This window comes from Mauremys reevesii, linkage group 2 (assembly GCF_016161935.1).
Source record: "Mauremys reevesii isolate NIE-2019 linkage group 2, ASM1616193v1, whole genome shotgun sequence".
Lineage (NCBI taxonomy): Eukaryota > Metazoa > Chordata > Testudines > Geoemydidae > Mauremys > Mauremys reevesii.
The window spans coordinates 85,914,886-85,934,932 of record NC_052624.1 but is presented as its reverse complement, the minus strand read 5'-3'; the positions used below and the strand labels follow the sequence as shown (position 1 = coordinate 85,934,932).

General features: G+C 43.9%; 1 protein-coding gene across 6 annotated transcripts in view; it reads right to left on the bottom strand.

Moving 5' to 3' along the window:
- The window catches only part of STAC (SH3 and cysteine rich domain), a 192,125-nt gene that overhangs the window by 58,621 nt on the left and 113,457 nt on the right, over positions 1–20,047 (bottom strand). For all 6 annotated transcript variants that reach the window (XM_039527917.1, XM_039527918.1, XM_039527916.1 and 3 more), the window contains one exon: positions 12,783–13,059. In XM_039527917.1, the coding sequence (XP_039383851.1) occupies positions 12,783–13,059 (277 nt within the window). The remainder of the gene's footprint in view (positions 1–12,782; positions 13,060–20,047) is intronic.

The following is a 20,047-nucleotide window of genomic DNA, read 5'->3' as shown; positions in this document are numbered from 1 at the left end:
TAGCCCCTACAACAGTTAAGAATATTGGCACCTTCTTCGCTTCTGTAATGTCATTTGCAATACCAAAAAGCTCAAAACGCTCAGTATACACATGCCACTGCTCTGTATTCTCATCAAAAGGCTCCAGGGGCCTGGTCAGAGTAGCCATGATTTTTAGTTTCACTTTCACAGTCAGTGCAACAAGCAGCTTTTTTTCTTTGTTTGGTCTTTACCTTGACTTCTACTTCCTTCTGTTACTGGAGCAGCACCAGGATCCCACCCTCGTCGCCAGTGTTGTATCCTTGGGGCAGCCGGTGTAGGAAGCAATCACTTGAGGCCAGAGAGCAGACAGCTAACCAAAACCTCCATTTTATTTACAGAGACAGAGAGCTCACTCAGCCGGTTGAAACCGGCTGAGCTATCCCTTAATAGTCTAACTCAGTTGCCATAGTAACAAAACCCATGACAACCAAATACACAACACTTTCCCTTGACCAAATGAGCATAACTCTACCAAAGGCACCTCAAAGAGGATCTCAGTGAAACCTGAAGCTTTACCTGAGTTCTCCCAGATAAAATTCATTTACAGGGACTTAAATGTATACGGTTCCTTTTACAATAGTTGGTCTCAATGAAATGAAATGAAATGAAATGAAATGTCATAGCACAAAATGTCATGAGACAGAACTGTGGTTAGAGCTGAGAGAAGAAACACAGGGTATGTCTACAGTGTAATTAGACACCCACAGCTGGCCCATGCCAGCTGACTTGGGCTTGAGGGGCTCAGCCTAAGGGGCTGTTTAATTGCAGTGTAGATGTTTGGGCTTGGACTGCAGCCCAGGCTCTGGGGCCCTCCCACCTCACAGGGTCCTAAAGTCCAGGCTCCAGCCTGAGCCCAAATCTCTACACTACAATTGAACAGCCCCTTAGCCCAAGCCCATGAGCTTGAGTCAGTTCGCACAGGCCAGCCATGGGTGTTTAATTGCAATGTAGACGTACCCCTAGAGTATGCTCTTCAGGTAGTGACCAAATATTTTGTTTCCAAGTTACCTCATGCAGATAACAAGGGAACCTCCCAGCCATAGACAAGTTGTAATCAGAGTCGCTGTTAGCAGGAAAAATGATTTATAATCTAGTTGTAAGCATCAACTATCTGGTGTGTCCGCATGAGTGTCAGGCTGGAGTGTCAGCAGGTGTATAATATCCTCTGCACCCACACATATAAAATAGGCTTGTGTTAAAGAAGGCAAAGACTTCATCATTTGTTTATACTGGGGCACCTCAACTTCATCCAACATAGGATCTGTATGGACCAGTTGTCAGAAACACAATGGTCACAAAACAGAGCTGCTGGCATTCACTTCCATTTGTAATATGAAAGTATGGCCAAGAGTAGCAATGGGTCACATCATGCAATGCTGCATGTTGGCTACTAGGGTCATCACATCTCTAAGCCATGCTGCTGTCTTAACAATAATGATAGCCACAAGCTACACTGTAGCTTCCTGTGTGGGGCGCTTTTACCATCCTGGCTATATGCAGCATTTTACTTTCTTGAAAAAGCAGCTCCGTTAATTGCCTTACTTTATGGTTCCTGCAGTCCTTAAGGTGAAACTCCCATTGATTTGGCCCTGCATCACACTTACCAAGCAAGTGGCAACTGCAGTCATCTATATAACTGAAATATATAGGTGGCCTACAAAGACAGGTCTAGAGGTAGAAAAATAAAGTGCTTCCTAAAAAGGTCAGTTAGAAGAGAGTAACGCTTGACAGCAGCATTAGACACAGGAAAGTACTTAACAGTACTTCTGAAAATGGTTCCCCCCCCCCAACCCTGTCCGGTGGTGCATTTGAAGTCTAGGTTCTTCCCACATTCTTCTGTTCTATTGCTCGATGCAGCAATCATGGGGACATCACAAACACATTTAGTGAGAATTGTTTCAGCGGTAGTGGTGTTTTCACAAGTCGTCTGGGTTCGAAGTGCCTTGACAACGTACTTTTGAAAGTTTTGCCCACCTTCCTGTCTGCTAGGCAACAAACTTTACCCAGCTGCTTGAAAGTGTCTAACTGGAGATTAAACACATTAATTTTCTAAAATTTACAGTCAGTTAAAAATAATAAAGTAAGAAATGTGAACTATGCTTGATGCCTTGCAAGGATAAATTAGAATTTGAAGCGGGCTTCCAAGCTCTTTTCTAGGTGATTTAAAGATAAAATTCTAACCTCATCTCAGAGGAGCAAGTCCTCCCCAAAGGATAAACAGACCCAATATTTGCTTTTCAATATTCACTTTAAAGTATGCTTAGATCCCTACTACCAAAGAGAAATATTAATTTCACACAGAGGTGCTGTACATTCCTCTGTTTCTTTACAGACTTATGCCTGGATATCACTGGGCACTCTTAAATCCAACAGGAGAGATAGCTACGGAGCTGGAATCAATTACTGTTCTTTCATGGCTATATTACAAAAGGCCCAGCTGATTGCCTGTGGACTACTCCAGTATAACAAGTGCTACATTTAACTGTGTTACATTATCAGTGGTAGGGGTTAGTACTTATCTATAGCCAATTTTAACAAAAAAATCAAAGCCTGTTACAATATTAATTTCAAGCTAACAGGTATTTTTAAGTTAAGGTTTTATACCAAGTGCTGCTGCTGCCTTTTACGAATGCTTAATGTCTGTTTCCCACTAGCTCTTCACAGAAGAGACTAGATGAAGCTAAAGTAAACATTAGGCTGGGATTTTTAAGAGTGCCTCAAGGAAGAAAGTGCCAAACTCCCATCAGAGTCAGTCAGAGTGAGCACCTAATTCTCTCAGGTGCTTTTGAAAATACACCTAAAGGGATAAGGGAATTACTCTGTCCTCTTGCAATAATAATATATAGGATACCCTTTGAACAGAAGAATATGGCTCAATCCTCTAAGCCTTTACACATAAGTAGATCCATTGGGTCTGATCATGCCTCCTACACCCACACAGAGCAGAACCATCATATGTAGATCTCCTCCATTCTGTACAGAAATGGGTTTATCAACCTTTGTGGCAATATTCCTCCCACTCCCCTAGAACAGAGTCTGTGCTGGGGGATAGTTGGAGACTGGGAAGAAGGCCATGTGTACACTTACAAGCTTACAGCAGCACAGCTGTACCAATATAGCTGCACTGCTGTAAGATTGCTCACATGGCTACACTTGCAAATTTGCAGCGCTGCAGCAGGGTGTGAAAAAACACCCTCTGCAGCGCTGCAAAATTGCGCGCTAAAAAGCCCCAGTAGTGTAGTCAAAGCCCCAGGGCTGCGCTCCCAGCCAGCGCTGTCCCCCACAGGGACAGGAGGAGGACAGACAGAGCCGTTTTTTTTTCTCCTGGGGCTGGCTTTGACCACACTTAGCGCGCGCGCGAGCCGTGCGCTGCGCGCGCTAGCGGCTGCGCGCGCCTAATGCAGCGCCATAGCCATGTTATGCTGATGGGAGCGAGCTCTCCCATCAATGTAATAAAACCAGCTCAATGAGCGGTGGTAGCTATGTTGGGATGCTCTTCCAATGACATAGCACTGTGCACACAAGCACTTACGTTGGCAAAACTTATGTCACTCAGGGGGAGTGTTTTTTCCACACCCCTGAGCAACAAAAGTTTTGCTGATATAAGTGCTAGTGTAGACATGGCAGAAGAGAGACTGGGAGTGAGCACAGAAGGAGGGCAATGCACAGCATTTTCCCTCTGATCCTGAAAGATCTAGTGAAAAAGTTAATACAGTCACAAGCGGTATTATTCTTTGCACTGAGTCTTACAGGAGCCTTAGGAACTATCACAGCCAGGAAGTGGCTCTGGAAAGGAGCCAGCTGGGACTTCTGGCTGGGCCCAAACCTCATGTGATGGCACAGAGCCTCTCTGTGAATGGCCTGGTCTCATTCGGATTCTCGTGGACCTGCCAGGTTTCAGTGCTGTTCCTGTAAACTTTCCCCACAAAGATCTCCTCCACCAGAATCCACTCCTGCAGGTTCCTCCTCAAAAGGGAACAATCTTGGCCATTGGCTTTAGGGGACGATCATGTCACTAAAGACTACTCAGGCATGTAAACAGTTTGCCACATCAGGCCTTCAGTTAGGAAGCTTAAATTCAGCAGAGATAAAACTCAGTACTTTATCCTAATTCTGAAGCATGAACCCTAGTGCACATGAATCCTGTGATGGATTTTTCCATGTGCACACTTTTGGTTACAAAGTAGTTCAGTTTCAGAAAAAGCAGTCAAAGGTACTACAGATAATGCATATCGCTTAGGAGTTTCTCATCAGCGATAGATCCTTTAGGTCAATTACTTAAACAGAAAAAAAAAAAAAACAACCCAAACAACTGAACAGATACTATATGTAGCAAAAATCCCCCTGTCCTACTAAAAAAACACACCCATGTCATTTCAACTGAAGGCCTCATATCAAAGCCTTGGCACTGGAGGCCACATTCAGCTTTGGTGTAAATGGCCACAATTGGTGCAGTTGAGTTGTACCTGCTGTGATAGACCCAGGCCAGTTGGAAACAGCAGAGTAGTAGAAGGGAGATATACTGGCCACTGGATAAGCAGTTTTCTGTTCCCTGAGTGACCAGAGCAGGGGCTGCTCCAGGCTAATGAGAACACCTGACTCCAGTTAACCTGCTAAGAGTAAGGTGAGGCTGTTAAGCACCTGATTCTAATTAAGGCCCCTCTGATGCTATAAAAGGGCTCACTCCAGTCAGGCCAAAGGGAGCCAGAGTGCGTGTAACTGGGAGCAAGAGGCGTGCAAGAAGCTGAGAGTGAGTAGGCATACTGCTGGAGGACTGAGAAGTACAAGCGTTATCAGACATCAGGAGGAAGGTCCGGTGGTGAGGACAAAGAAGGTTTTTGGAGGAGGCCATGGGGAAGTAGCCCAGGGAGTTGTAGCTGTCATGCAGCTGTTCCAGGAGGCACTCTAGACAGCTGCAGTCCACAGGGCCCTGGGCTGGAACTTGGAGTAGAGGGCGGGCCCGGGTTCCCCCAAAACCTCCCAACTCCTGATCAAACACAGGAGGAATTGACCTGGACTGTGGTTTCTACCAGAGGGGAAGGTCTCTGGGCTGTTTCCCGACCCACAGGGTGAATCTGTGAGGCGAGCAAATCCGCCAATAAGCGCAGGACCCACCAAGGTAGAGAAGGAACCTTGTCACACTGCTTACACTGAATCTGAGTTTGGCTTGTCAGTGTGTGCTGTTTTATCGTTGGAGGGATAAATAGGATTACTAATGCATGAATTTTGTATTGCACTTTATTAAAACTTTGTGATTTTTTTCTGTCTCTCCTCTTCCAGCCCCCTCCAGTTTTCTTCTTCTTCTTTTTTTAAAACTTTCCCACAGGAAAAATAAAATAAAATGTGTTTTTTCCAGATTGGAGAAAGTTACAATAACTCTGCAAGGAGAGCATATTGTAGTAATCTCTCTTTCAGGTGACAAAGGTGAGTATCAGAGTGGTAAAATCTACATAAGATTAGGACTGTTGCTGTCACAGGACCATCCGTGAATGGATATGTCACAGATGATCCGCAGCTAGACAGACAGATCAGTTGCCTTGTCCACTTTCCATTTTTTGCAAGTTCTGAATTCACTATCTATTACATGGGCTGCTGAGCCCAGAATACCCATTAAATCCTCACAGTGGCTTTATGAAGGCCAGGGTGAACTGACATCTATCCAGAAGGTATTATTGCTTTAATTTATATTCCATGATTTAATGAAAGTTAGTTATTCATGGATTTATAGCAGTTGTAATATACATATCACCATGAGGTGGGTGGACGTTATGGGTCAGAGTTAAGGTGAGTAGTGAAAGTCAACTGCTGTGTTTTCAATTAAAGAAAATAACTAACTGTTATAAAGTTGTTTTAAATGAATGGCTATTTACTGACTGGGAACACTGAAAATACATTTCTAAACAGATTTATTTTCATGTCAGATATTTTTAAAACCAAGTTGGGATAATTTCTTGATATGCCACTTATATTTGCCTTAGACAGGATGTATTAACTACACACAGTCTGCATGGAATGTGTGGAAAATAAGATTTTTTTTCCCATCTGAGTCATTATGGGAAATGAACCATAAATGAGTAAAATGTTTAGAAGAGGGCCACAGATGGAGCAGGGTTTTTTAAATACACAATGTTTTCTTCTAAGTGTGAAGTACTGACACAATGTTTTCTGCTGAGCGTAAAGTACTATAATGATGAGTGATGACACCATAGACTGGGAGAAAAGTGAGAACATGTGGTTTTGATCACCCTATCTTTTTTAAGATTCTTTTTTCTGACATGGCATTACATTTACAGTTCCTGTCTTTGCTGGTGCGTAGATATTAAATGCTGACAGACTTTTTCCTTCACTTCATATTGAACTGAGTTATCACATTCTGCCTAAAACAAGTGAAATCTTAGATAAGAAACCAAAAAACGGGAAGAAGCATCTGAAGTTGGGTGTAGAACAGGTTCTTGGTAATAGTGACTATAATATAATTAAATTTAACATCCCTGTGGCAGGGAAAACACCACAGCAGCCCAACATTATAGCATTTAATTTCAAAAATGGGAACTAAACAAAAAGGAGGAGGTTAGTTAATCAGAAATTAAAAGGTACAGTGACTAGAGTGAAATCCCTGCAAGCTTCATGGGCACTTTTTAAAGACACCATAATAGAAGCTCAACTTAAATATATACCCCAAAAACGTGCCACCGTGGCTAAACAACAAAGTAAAAAAAGCAGTGAGAGGCAAAAAGGCATCCTTTAAAAAATTGAAGTTAAATCCTAGGGAGGAAGATAGAAAGGAGCATAAACTCTGGCAAATGAAATGTAAAAACATAATTAGGAAGGCCAAAAAAGAATTTGAAGAACAGCTAGCTAAAGACTCAAAAAGTAATAGCATTTTTTTTAAGTACATCAGAAGCAGGAAGCCTGCTAAACAACCAGCGGGGCCACTGGACGATCCAGATGCTAAAGGAGCACTCAAGGACAAAAAGGCCATTGAGGAGAAACGAAATGAATTCTTTGCATTGGTCTTCATGGCTGAGGATGTAAGAGAGATTCCCAAACCTGAGCTAGTCTTTTTAGGTGACAAATCTGAGAAAGACAGGATACTGTGCTAGATGGACCTTTGTCTGATCCAATATGGCCGTTCTTATGTTCTTAACATGGCCTGGAGTTCATCTTATTTTCCTCCTGTTCTTTTATTTCAGTCTTTAGCAATAGCTTCTGATAAATTGGAACTCAATTCAGTAAAATCAAATATACTCAAACACACATGCACATAAAAGTCTTCTGTGCTCTGGAAACATCTTCAAACCTACAGATATTTGATTTTCAACCTTCCTCACTGCTGCCGTTAGAGAGAGAGAGAGAGAAAGAGAGAGAAATTCTCTCTTTTTTTTAAAATTCAGCTGGTCTCTAAGGGTACATCTACACTGCCATTAAACACTCATGACTGGCCAGTGTCAACTGACTTGGGCTGACTCTACAGAGGAGGGATAGCTCAGTGGTTTGAGCATTGGCCTGCTAAACCCAGGGTTATGAGTTCAATCCTTGAGGGGGGGCCACTTAGAGATCAGGGGCAAAAATCAGTACTTGGTCCTACTAGTGAAGGCAGGGGGCTGGACTTGATGACCTTTCAAGGTCCCTTCAATTCTAGGAGATAGGCATATCTCCTATTATTATAATGGCAGTGTAGACATTTGTGCACAGGCTGGAGCCTGGGCTCTGGGAGCCCATGAAGGGGGAGAGTCCCAGAGTGCAGGCTTCAGCCTGAGCCCAAACATCTACACTGCAACTTTATGGCTCTGCAGCCTAAGATCAACAAGCCCAAGTCACCTGACATGGGTCAGCTGGTGGTGTTTTATTGCAGTGTAGACATACCCAAAGTACTACTGCAAGAAACCGCCTTAAGATGGGAGCTCCCTTTATCCTGTAGTGCTCCCCTGAATGTGGAAGGCTCTCCCTTGTTTGGTCTGACAGTGAACAACTGCCTCTGTGCCAAATGCTCATTTTGCCACTCTAGCACAAGGGAATTGCACCCAAAAAACTGAGAGCAACACTTGGCCTCCCATCTTCAAGCCCAAGCTTAAAGCATATTATTGTTCCATGTCCTGGTCATTTCCACAGGAATTTTACCTTGTGAGTGCTTTCGAATGGGTTGTAATGCATTTTGGGATGCACTATATGAAAAGCACTAGAGTAGCTTTTCATTGTACCCATCCTATTCTGTATATTGAAACCAGTTATATGTATTTGACCTTTATCCGCTGACTCTACATCTGTAAAAGGAACAAACTGAGACAATAAGGGAGCCCACACTGAAAGGCAGAATTGGGCTCATTGTAGTTGATGACAAAGAGGGATGTGATGCGCACATTTTCTGTAGGATGATGATGTTTCATGTTCCATTACTTTAATTTTGCCTTCAGTGAAAAGAGCAGCAGAGAGAGCCTGCTGTCTGCGTTGTAAGTTTCTTGTTAGCTCTTAAGCTACAGTAAGATTTTGACATACTGGCAGGATAGAAGATCATGCTGTGCAGAGCTCATCATTCAGCGCCATACCCAACTGTGCTGTTCAGTTCACAGATCAGTGCTCCATCTAAAGTGAGCCTGGAATCCTTCTGGATGACAAAAAATCAAACCATCTGAAGCCAAGCGGAGATTTTCCTGGACTCTTTCTCTCAGTGACCTTTACAAGTCTTCAAAACATATTTCAGCCTTTCCCTTCACTCCAATCAATAAAGAATTTTGAGCCATACACTCATTACCCTTAAATATCACAGCCGATGGAAAATATGAATGGAAAGAATGAAAGATGTTATGTTATTACAATGAAAATTCAGAATCACAACTGACCAGGGCAGAAATGGGTTGGCACAAGCTTTTTCATTTGGAAGCAGGAAATATGATGAGATTTCCTGGAAAAATGCCTGTTTTGTTTCAACAGCCCTATGGCCCATAGTATCAGAGGGGTAGCCGTGTTAGTCTGGATCTGTAAAAGCAGAAAAAAGAGTCCTGTGGCACCTTATAGACTAACAGACGTATTGGAGCATGAGCTTTCGTGGGTGAATACCCACTTCGTCAGATGCCCATGGTTACACAGCTTACCTGGAGTAATTGAGCTATATCAAATATTACTATTCAGTTCCCACTGCAGTCTGTAATACAATGCTATAAAATCAGACATGGCTATGGGAAGAAGAGAACTGCTGTAATAGAAGCAGCTCCATACGTCACTTTACAGGGTGTCTAGACTGTAGAGTACCAGGTGGTAAAATAAACTCGAAACACCTTTTCCTTGCACCAACAGCTGCATAGCAGAGGTCTGAGCGATTCACCTGACTCATACAGGCAGCCAGAAAAGTAGGTCACATTAGCTTCAACTCAGCAGGAATAAAAGGTTTCTTTCTGTAGCAAAAGGGCTAAAGTGAGGGGTGCGAAGCCCTTCAAGGGGAAGCCCTGGGGAGATCCAGCTCAGGATGCAGGTAGGGTCAAACTGATGTTTTGTAGTATGCCCTGCTTCAGGCCTTGCCTGTTTAAACTGTGTCATGGAGGAAGCTGAACAAAGGCAAAGGGTGTATACAGGGGCGGCTCTAGCGATTTCGCCGCCCCAAGCACGGCGGCACACCACGGGGGGCGCTCTGCCGGTCGCCAGTCCCGCGGCTCCGGTGGACCTCCTGCAGACATGTCTGCGGAGGGTCCGGTGGTCCCGCGGCTCCGGTGGACCTCCCGCAGGCACGCCTGCGGATGCTCCACCAAAGCCACGGGACCAGCGGATCCTCTGCAGGCACACCTGCGGGAGGTCCACCGGAGCCGCCTGCCACCCTCCCGGCGACCGGCAGAGCGCCCCCTGCGGTATGCCACCCCAAGCATGCGCTTGGCGTGCTGGGGCCTGGAGCCGGCCCTGGGTGTATAAGAACTGGACTTGCAGGAGCTGTGTTTGCTGCAGGGAGTAGGCCCCACCTACCTAGAGCAAAAGAGCAATAATATTTTGGAATTGTATTGGTTTGCAGTCTTACTAATCTACATCATTCACAGCATTAGCAAGAGACAGTTAAAAATGTGAAGTTGTTCTGAGCTTATATTCTCAGCTGTATACATTTTTTAAACTAATATTTGAGATCAAATCCACATTGGTCTGTTTGGTTTAGATAACCTGTTGTCCTCAGTCAGACCCACACCAGCCATACTTCTTTTGCTCTGGGCCTCTAGTATTCCGTGGTGTTAATACTCTGTCTCATCCTTCTGGCCTCTGATCTCAAACAGGAAACTATTCTCCTCCTCTCAAGATTTTTTAAGGTTATAAACCTTATATATAATAGTACTTGATGACCAGCCCCCAGATAAAACATAGTCCTGTATGCCCAAGATCAGCAAGCAGCACTATCTTCAACTCCCACATTATATTTAAACTTTATTTAAAATACATTTTAATTTCAAAGGCTTCCTTTTTAGCACAGGTGTGACCCCAGAACCTCTTCTGCAAGGAGGTACAGAAGGCTTACAGGGACCTGATTCTAGTACATACAGTCTAGTTCACCAAAAAAATGTCATGTGAGGCCTCAGATGAAAGCTGGTGTCACACTGCTCAGCAATATCATCACAAAATACATGTATGGATGTTGTGCAAGGAGTTATACAGACTCAACAGATTTTCAGTGTATATGTATCAAAGCACTGGTCACCAGTGAAGGTGAAAAACATGGTCTGTCAGTCCAGAGATGTTTATCCATCTGTTTACACATAAATTGGTTACTGTCTCATTCAAAGTGGGTCTCCTATTGTCAGTCTGAACTGAATGCAAATGAAGAATTGTAAGAACTCCAGAAAGAAACTAACAGTAAGAAAAAGACAGCCGCTGGAGAGAACCATATCTTGAGATGCATATCAAAAGTTTGCTTGAGTATATTTGGGGGATTAGGAAGACAAAGGAGATGCCTGGGCATCCCTCACCAAGGAGTTAAATGGACAGCAAATTTCTTTTCTGAAAAAGGGGTCACAACCAGGCTTGGTTGAAAATGCTGGAGTAGACTTTGGGTGAGATAAGCTTCTTTAGAGAGAAGGTTAATCTGTTATTTCACTGCAGCCTCTAGAAAGCATGTCATGATTTTGTTTTGTATGTAGCCATTTGTTTCCAATATTCTTACTCTCCATGATTGGAATATCTGTTATTTGATAATAAACTTATTCTTATTTTCACCATAAATACATCTCAGTGCTGTGGTGTTAAGCAAAATGAATGGCCTGAATTGAATCTTACAAACTCGTGTGCGCTGTTCCTTTGGGAACAGCAAGCCTAGGTAATTCAGTGGGTGTTCATTGGAGAAAGGGCTAGACACTGCAGGTAATGCTCTGAGGATTTGGGAGGTGGTGTGCGCCTATCGCTACCTGTACAAAGAAAGCAAGACCTACAGAGGCCTGGAAGGCAGTGCTTGTGCTGCCAGAGGTTGGTGGTTTCAGGAAGCTGACCAACAGCAAGCACAGACAAGACTCCTTCATGCTAAGGGCAGGTAGTGGTGAGGTGCCTGACAACCCTGAGTACCCTTGGAAAGCGTCACAATAGGAATATCACTAAATACAGCTGAAGTCCTGGGCAATGTAGTCTTCTGTTGGCCCACCATCCATTTAAAAATTCTTCAGGAGGGCCCTGGGCCCCTGAAACACTGGAAAACTTAGCTAAGACAGGACGCCACCAACGCCACATACTGAAAAAACGAACATACTAGCATCTTCAGATAAGGGAGCCAGAGAACCTCACAACAGACAGGGGGCCACATCCTCATCAGCTCCCCAGAACTCCATGGAGTTACACTAGTTTGCACTGGTCCAACGTACAGCTCAGAAAACAAACGTATTTTCTCACACCAAACCTGGCATTTTGAAATCTGCCACCATGCTGAAGAATATGCGCTGCTGCAGGTTTCTGTCGAATACTTGAGCCAAGGAAGAGTGTCACTTTTTCTACATGAAAGTATTCACTGCCCCACTCTAATTTTTCCTGAGGAATAACATGGGCCTGGTTCTCCTCTCACTTACTCACTTTTACAGTGGTATAACTCCATTGATTTCAATGGAATTGCTCCTGCTTTACATCATTGTATGTGGGAGGATAATCATCCCAGGTGAAGTGAATCATTTGCAACACTGAGTGTGCCGGCCAACATTCTCAAGTAACAGCCTCCCTGTTGGCCTATCGATGGCTGGCACGGACCCTCACCCTCCATGACATGTAGAGGATGCAGCCTCTGTGCCGCCATCCTGCCTGCACCCCTCTCTCTACCTCTTCTTCTGCAGCACTATTGCAAAGCTGGTGTGGCAAGCCTCCACACTTGGGCAAATTTACACATAATCTCTGTAGGGTTAATCAGAATAGTAATTAACACTTTGGAATGCAGTGAAACAGTGTGGGACTTTCATTCTATTTGATTCATTATAATGAATGACATTTACCGTATTTTCTAGCAATACAGCCAACAGGAACCAATGCTCATCAAAACCGAACAGGGCAAAATTTGGCTTCATAGCTTCTGAGTTGCGATACCTACGTGTCATCATGGGGAGATATCTGTTATTTGGGTCAAGCTGCAACCTATGTTAACTACACAGCTTAAAGTGTGAGATCAAGGAGCCCATGATCATGTCAATGTGCTGGTTGGTGTGGATCATCAGTCCAAGTTGCTTTGGACTAGTACTGTCAAGAACATCTCTGTGGTCATGTATGGTCTGGGAAGGCCACTCTGCATATTCTCTCTCACACGCAAACAAAATAATTCTTACCAACAATCATGTGGTTGCAGACATCACAGAAAGTGGGTTTTTTGAAGATGTGCTCCTGGAAAACATGAACCTGGTTGCTTTCTGACTGCTGTTGGAGTTTGATGGGTGTGGAGGTCTGGCTCTCTGAGTTGGGGAGCTGGCCGATGCTGGTGCTCACCTCAGGCAGCAAATCAACTTGTAATTTCACGTCACTGTTAGTCCTCTGGAAAAAGTTGTCTGCGCTTTTACTCCGTAAGCTTTTGGTCTTGAAAGAGAGTGATCTTTTCAGTTTCTGGAGCTGCAATGCAACAACAGAAGAGTTGGTCACTTTTGTTTTTAAACACACAGCAGGTCAGGGTCATGTTGTGAGGTGTAGTGTTGACTTTGTGCGTACATGTAAATTCCCACTGATATTAACAGTATGTTGGGAATGGATTATCCCAGTAATGGGAGTGCAATGTAATGACTCCCCTCCAGTGAGCTACATAATCCACTCCAAAATCCAACTAGCAACTTGAGAGTTAAGACAAGAGCTTGCAAGGAGAAACTCATTACTCCTGTAGGCTCTATTGCTGCCTTCTTAATAGGTGCAACAACAAAGTCATTACAGAGTATTATGCACATACATCCTGGGGAGAATATATGCTCCTTTGTGTTCAAGCCTGACAGAAATTAAAGTGCCATACACTATGTACAGTCCTTGAGTAGCAGGTGAAGCTATTTCAAGAACAGCTGTTAAAGGATGCTGGAAGAGGAATGAATTCAGTGAGGTAGATTATGTATTTTTTTAAACGTCTTAATTTACAATTCAGTGCAAACAGATACAATATTTACTGGTTTTTGTCCTAGAAATCCTGGTTTTAAAAAGAAAAATTAGTGAAGATGAAGAGTTACAGCACTATACGTTTTATCAGAATGACTGTGTCATTTTCCTGTAATTCAGGGTGGCTTTGCTACTGCGTCGGTGCTCCCCCAAAGAATTAGCAGTGCTATGAAAGGCAGTGGGTGAGGTCTGGTACCTATCGTGATGTGAGTTACAGAAGTTGGCAGATGTGACAGGCTCTGAAGTCTAAAGAGGGCAGTCAGGGGAAAGAAAAGCATGCTGGGAAAACCATAAGCTGCATCTCCTTTCATGTTCATTTATCTCTGACATACAGCATGTCCATTTTGCCTATCACACAGTATTATTTCAACTACAGCAACTCTGGGCGTTATTTTCTTGGCCAATGCAGTGTAGCATGAAATTTTCCATGCCACATAGAGTCTGTCTGTGCTAACTAGGAGCATTTGTTTAGACTAGAAACTATTTACACTGGAAACAATGGCGATTGGAAGTGATAATTCAAATTAATGGAAGGGAATGAGCTTACATACTTTCCTGAAAGTGCGTGGTACAGGTCTGTAATCCTGGCATGAGACCTGATGTAGTGGCCTTGAGGCTCTGTTATAACCACTTTCCACCTCTGCTCCTCTGTTTTTTTTTTATTATGAATCCTATAGCAGATATTAGTGGCCAGGGGCTTCATAAAATAGTGTGTCTTCCTGTTATGAATGGGAGACAGCCTCTACTCCACACCAGGCAGCCATATGAACTGACACAAGGGATACTCAGGCCCTTTTCCTATATTTCTTCACAGTAAATTCCACTGGTTCGATGAACATGCAAGGAGATTCTGCTGCTTTAGCTCAGCTCTCCAGGTTAACAACAGTCCAGGTTGCTGTGTTGTAAAATTCTCAGCACTCCTGTTTCACACCCTTCAATTTAGTTAACTTTTTCTCACTAGTGACTTGTACATGGAGGCTTCGTGCGTGGCAAGTCCGGGTGTGAACATACAGCACACTAGCCTGCCGCTCACTCTGCAACTGCACACTAACCGTTCTGGAGACTGCTTTGATGTCAGAGTCTCCATATAGATAAGTCCTTCCTGGAAGAGATCCTGACAATCCCTAAAGTGAGTTGTCAGATACATTTTCTTTCTTGGCATGCAGAAAGAGCCCTGAGGAGATGTTCAAAGCAAACGCTAAAGTGTTTGCTAAAGACTCACCTACTTCCATTACTCTCCAGGAGAATCATTACCAAACAGAGATCAAATGGTTAACTACCAAGCACAAGGACAAAGTAGCTGCCGATTTCCACTTAGAATTTCTCAGCCTGAGAAACACTGTACAACAGCACCAGCAAAATGGGTTATATCCCCCCTCTTGGGTCTTAAACCATTGGCCCACACTAATAGAGTCTCAGCTGAGGTTACTTCATATCCCCAGTGACAGACATGAGATCAGCAATTAAAAAAACAAACTCCTGGTTGCTATTGAAGTGCTTCTCAAAGAAACAAGACCTCATTAGTGCAACCAAACACAGAGAATTATAGCAGCATAAGGTGACTATAATGGCATTCATTATTGATTTGCTACCCATTTCTGCGGTGCCACATGAAGTTAATTAAATCTCAAACATTACTATGCTTCTGCCATGGGCAGAAGACTCAGCTGTACAATAAAGTGTTTTAGTACAAAAAACCAAAACAAAACAACACCCTCACAAAAAAAACCCTGTCTACTTCGACAGATTAAGATTAATTGAATATTATTTGCTCAGTCTCAGATACAGTGTCGTTTACCAGAGAAGAGCTCCACTGAAACCAAGACAAAGAGGCCCAAAGTTTTCAAAAAAGCCACAACTTGAGTGCCACTTGTGTGTGTGCAAATTTATGCATGCAAATTCTCTTGACTGTGCAATTTGTGCACACTGTTACCAAAATGATAGAATTTGCACATTCTGATCCCATTTGAAATTGCACCTGATGAAACAGATGAGTCGTGCACATCTAAATCCTGTAACTTTATACGCAAGTAAATGTGCAAAAATTGTAGCCTGAGTGGTTATATATGCATAGTAATGAACATATTTGGAAGCCCTAGATCCGATTCTATATAGTTTTGCACCTTGTGTAGTTAATTACACGTGTGCAACTTAAGTGCAAAACCTGATACGGCAGTGTTGGTTTTTTTAACCCACTATGCACAGATATAAATGACAGCACAAGGTGCATATGTAACACTGACAGACCCCAGTCGTTGGCAGTAGAATCGAACCTGGGCCCTCTGTTGCTTCGTACATGAGCTTTGTACATGAGCTAAAAGCCATGTGGCTCTAAGATAAGGCTTTAGACAAAACTCACTAATCTCTAAGTGGTCTTGGTGCCACTACATGGGACAGAGCATCACACCCAGGAGGTGTGTGGGTTACACATAGGCAATGGAGAATTAAGCCCCATGTTTTGAAAGTTTGACTGAAGCTGTTTATCTGTAATTACATTGTGAGGAGAAATTGGCCCATTAGAGAACCCTAAGTATGCTATCGGATGTGAATGCATATCTTTGCTTCTGGTTTATCTTAATCTACTAGAGCTGGGGTTTCAAACACGCAGCCCACGGGGTTATTTCCTGCGGCCCGCCATGCTCCACCTGCCAAGCTCCCCTCCCTCGCTGCCCCTCCTCCTCCCCAGCGTGCCACGTCCCCGCTCCTCTGCCTACCGCCAAGCATTTCCTGCCGCCAAACAGCTGTTTGGTAGTGCTTAGCACTTTCCAGGAGGGATGGGGGAAGAGCGGGGATCTGCATGCTCAGGGGAGGAGGCAGAGAAGAGACAGGGATTTGGGGAAGGGGTTGGAATAGGGGCAGGGAGGGGGCAGAGTTTTGGTGGGGACTTTGGGGAAGGGTTTGGAATGGGGGCGAGGAAGGCACGGGAAGAGGTGTGGCAGGGGTTGGGCCTCTTAGAAGGGGTGGACTGGGGGGGTGTCTTTTGTACCTTTATATGAAAGTGTCAGTGATGCAGCCCTTGGGCCAATGCACTAGTCCTCATGTGGCCCTCGTGGTGATTTGAGTTTGAGATCCCTGTACTAGAGGGAGGATGATGCAAGCAACCAGCTAATTGGGGAGAGTTGAAGACTTTTGTGAAAATGTAAATGGCAAAAGATGTAAAATATAAATCACATATATGATTACGCTGCAGTCAAAAGAACACTGATTCTTTAAACAAAGATTTCTGTTTTCCATATCTTTGCAATTGTTTAAGCTAATTCATTTTGTCAAACACTGAAAGAGATCTTAAAAGACATGTCATGAAACATTTACATACACGGTTTGCCTGATTTTTATCTCTTTTATATGAATTTAATGCTGCTGTGAGGCTACTGACCTACCGAAGCTAATATGTTTAGCTGGTGTAAGTGAGATCAGAATCAGGCTCTGTACATTTTCTCTCATCAGAGCAAAAATGTACAGTTTCAAGATTTTTAATCTCTCTCTAGAGACAAGCCCACAACAAACCCCCAGATTTGAACACCTAAGAATTTTGTCTTAGAAATGCAAGCGGCCAGCTGTTTGTTACTTCTCTGGTTTAAGTCACACATGGAAAGAAATTTGAGCTACAAAGTTTAGACCTAGATCTTGATCCTAGCTCAGTGTTGCTTAGAGTGACCAGAGAGCAAGTATGAAAAATCAGGACGGGAGTGGGGGGTAATAGGAACCTATATAAGAAAAAGACCCCAAAATTGGGACTGTCCCTATACAATCGGGACATCTGGTCACCCTAGTGTTGCTTCTGCGGAAGACGGCAGCAACCCAAACTTCTAGTATTGCCAACCCAACAATTTGAAAATAATGAGTCAAGGCCTGAACCCCCCCACCACCCCTCATTAGATTACTTAAAGACATCTCATGATTTTTAAGCTAATAAACGTGGGATACTTTTTTGTTTTTCGGCTTCAGGTTTACTTAGTAGAAGAGCTAGAAACTTTCACTTATACATAAAATAAAAAATAAGCTGTGATACTCCTGCATTCAGAAACTGGGGGTTTACGACACCCCCTTCCCTAACCAAATATTGCAAGACTTACAATAAAATCACACATATGAACCCTAGAAGGCTTGAGTTCACTGTCTGATTTGAAACCTAGGATGTTTCCGTGCCTTTGAAAATAGGCCCAAAAGTTTGCAAATCCCTAGTTAAAAGCATTATATCATCCAAACAAACTCTGACTGCACATACTGTACCCTGAGGGCAGGACTCAGATAACTGCAATAGCAACTTCTAAGAGCTGATTAACCTTTTCCTGGGTATCTTATACCACAATCTCTTCCTCCCCTCCTGTCTCACTGAGTTTTCTCACCCCAAAGATTCTGGTAGCTCCACAGAATTAATATTCTCACATTGTTTCTTCTGTTCCTTACTCCCTATGGATTTACTGTGAGTGTCCTGATGCCTCTCTGGATTTACTGGTGATCTATTAGAAATAGTGGCATCATTGTAAGCGTATGGGTCCGCTTGGACATTCATACTCTGCTCTAACTTTGGGGCCCTAAAGTTGGCTCCTCTCAAACAACAGAGAAATAAGTGGTAGCAAAACCCCTGCGGGTGAAATTGTGCCCTAGTAGGAAAAGGTGCAATTCCCACTGGGTTCAATGTGAGTTGTGCCTGGCTGCACCAGGACTGAATTTTGTCCTAGAAATGGAAGCAGCCAACTGTTTGTTACTTCTTTGGTTTAAGATACACATGGAAAGTGAGAGGAGCCCAGAGATTTTGGTTCCTTTTTAATTCTGGTTTCATGCAACTAAGAAATAATTTTGTCCTGTCTCACTTGTTGTTACCACCACCTTCTCTTCCACCTCTCTAGCACCACGCACATCACCCTGTTCAGTCCACTTCAAAAATATCCCATGCTCAATTAACTGATGGTGTAACCCCACTCTGAATCCCTCGGCTGGCTTCTCTGCCTCCACCACATCAGTTTTAAGCTTCTTGGGCTCACCGTCAAGGTCCTGCTTTACATTTCATTCACCCTCCCATCCTGTGGAGTTTACTTTATTCCCAGTCAGATTGCTCCTTGGCTCCTGCTCTCCACCAGCAATGGCAGCAGATTGCACTCCTCTCTCTGGGGCCAGAGGGAGGGTTCTCCCTGGGAGAGGACTGTAATGCTTCCTGGGGAGTGCCCACGGGTTCTGAGGCACATGGCTACCACCTACCCTTAGTGTGAGGAACCCTAGTCTGTGTCTGCTGCAGATCAGCTACTAGCCACAAACCTCTGGCAACACAAGCCCTGCCTTGCAGGCCCCGCTCTCTCTTTACAGGTTACACCAACCTCTGAATCCTACAAGTGTCACCCTAGAGTGCCCAGCTTCTGTTCCACCGGCCATTCACAGAATTCCCAAAGGAACCATTCAATGCAGCTTATCAGTTACACCACAGAACACAGCTCTGCTTAACACACAGCACTTAAACTTGTTTATAGGGAAACCGAGTATACATTTATTTAACAAAGAACAGAGATTCCCATGACAGCAAACAGAAGTACTGGAAACAACAGGTTACATTAAAAAAAACCATAACAGACATACTGAAGCCTAAACTTAATGAATAAAACACTGTCATGTCATAAGAGCAAAAAGCTCACCCCAAATCCTGCCAGCATATTACAGCCAGGCTTGACTGGAATCTTCTGTTCATGAATCAAGCACGCTGTCCTCTTGCCTCCTCAGTGGAAAGACCCACAGTTTTCCTCTGTCCCTACAGGTATATTCCAAAAATCCCTGGCCTGCACTTGTACACAGGCTAACCCCTGCTGCTTGCACTTTCCTGTCTAGTGGCCTCCCTGGAGACTTTGCAATCGCTCCACTAGCATTTTGCTCAGACTGTAAATGGACTCCCATTGTGAACCAAACAGTGCTGAACTGTCATGTGTACAGGTAGACCAAGATCTCTTGCCTGAGCCTAACCTGTTTCTCACCTTTTCTGATGACCAGCCCTAAGCCACACCCCTTAAGTACCCAACTCCTTACATATTATCTGTACATACATTTCACAATGAGTATGATGACCTGTGTGACACAGGCTTTCATCACAGACCTTACCTGACACTCTTTGGTGAACAAGTATGTAGATACTAGTAGGGGGTCCCCTGTAACCCTTATGTGCCCCTGTGCCCTCTGCCAGTTGTCACCAAGAGGTCCCTGGGTCACCATCGCTGCCCTCTCCTGGAAGTTCTGCTTTGCAATCTGGAGCAGCATTTGTGGAGGTTGCCCAAGAGACAGGGCAGCCCAGCACATTTCCCAGCCTGCCTCGCTCCATCCTCTACCCAACTGCCCCCACTGTCAGTTTTGGAGGCTGGCCCTGCACCTCCCCATCTAGGGAGGCCAGTAAAGGACTTGTGCCACTACATTCCCACTACAAGAGGGCAGTGAGTGAATTCACTGCATGACTCTCCAAGGCCAAATGGTTTAGCCCTTA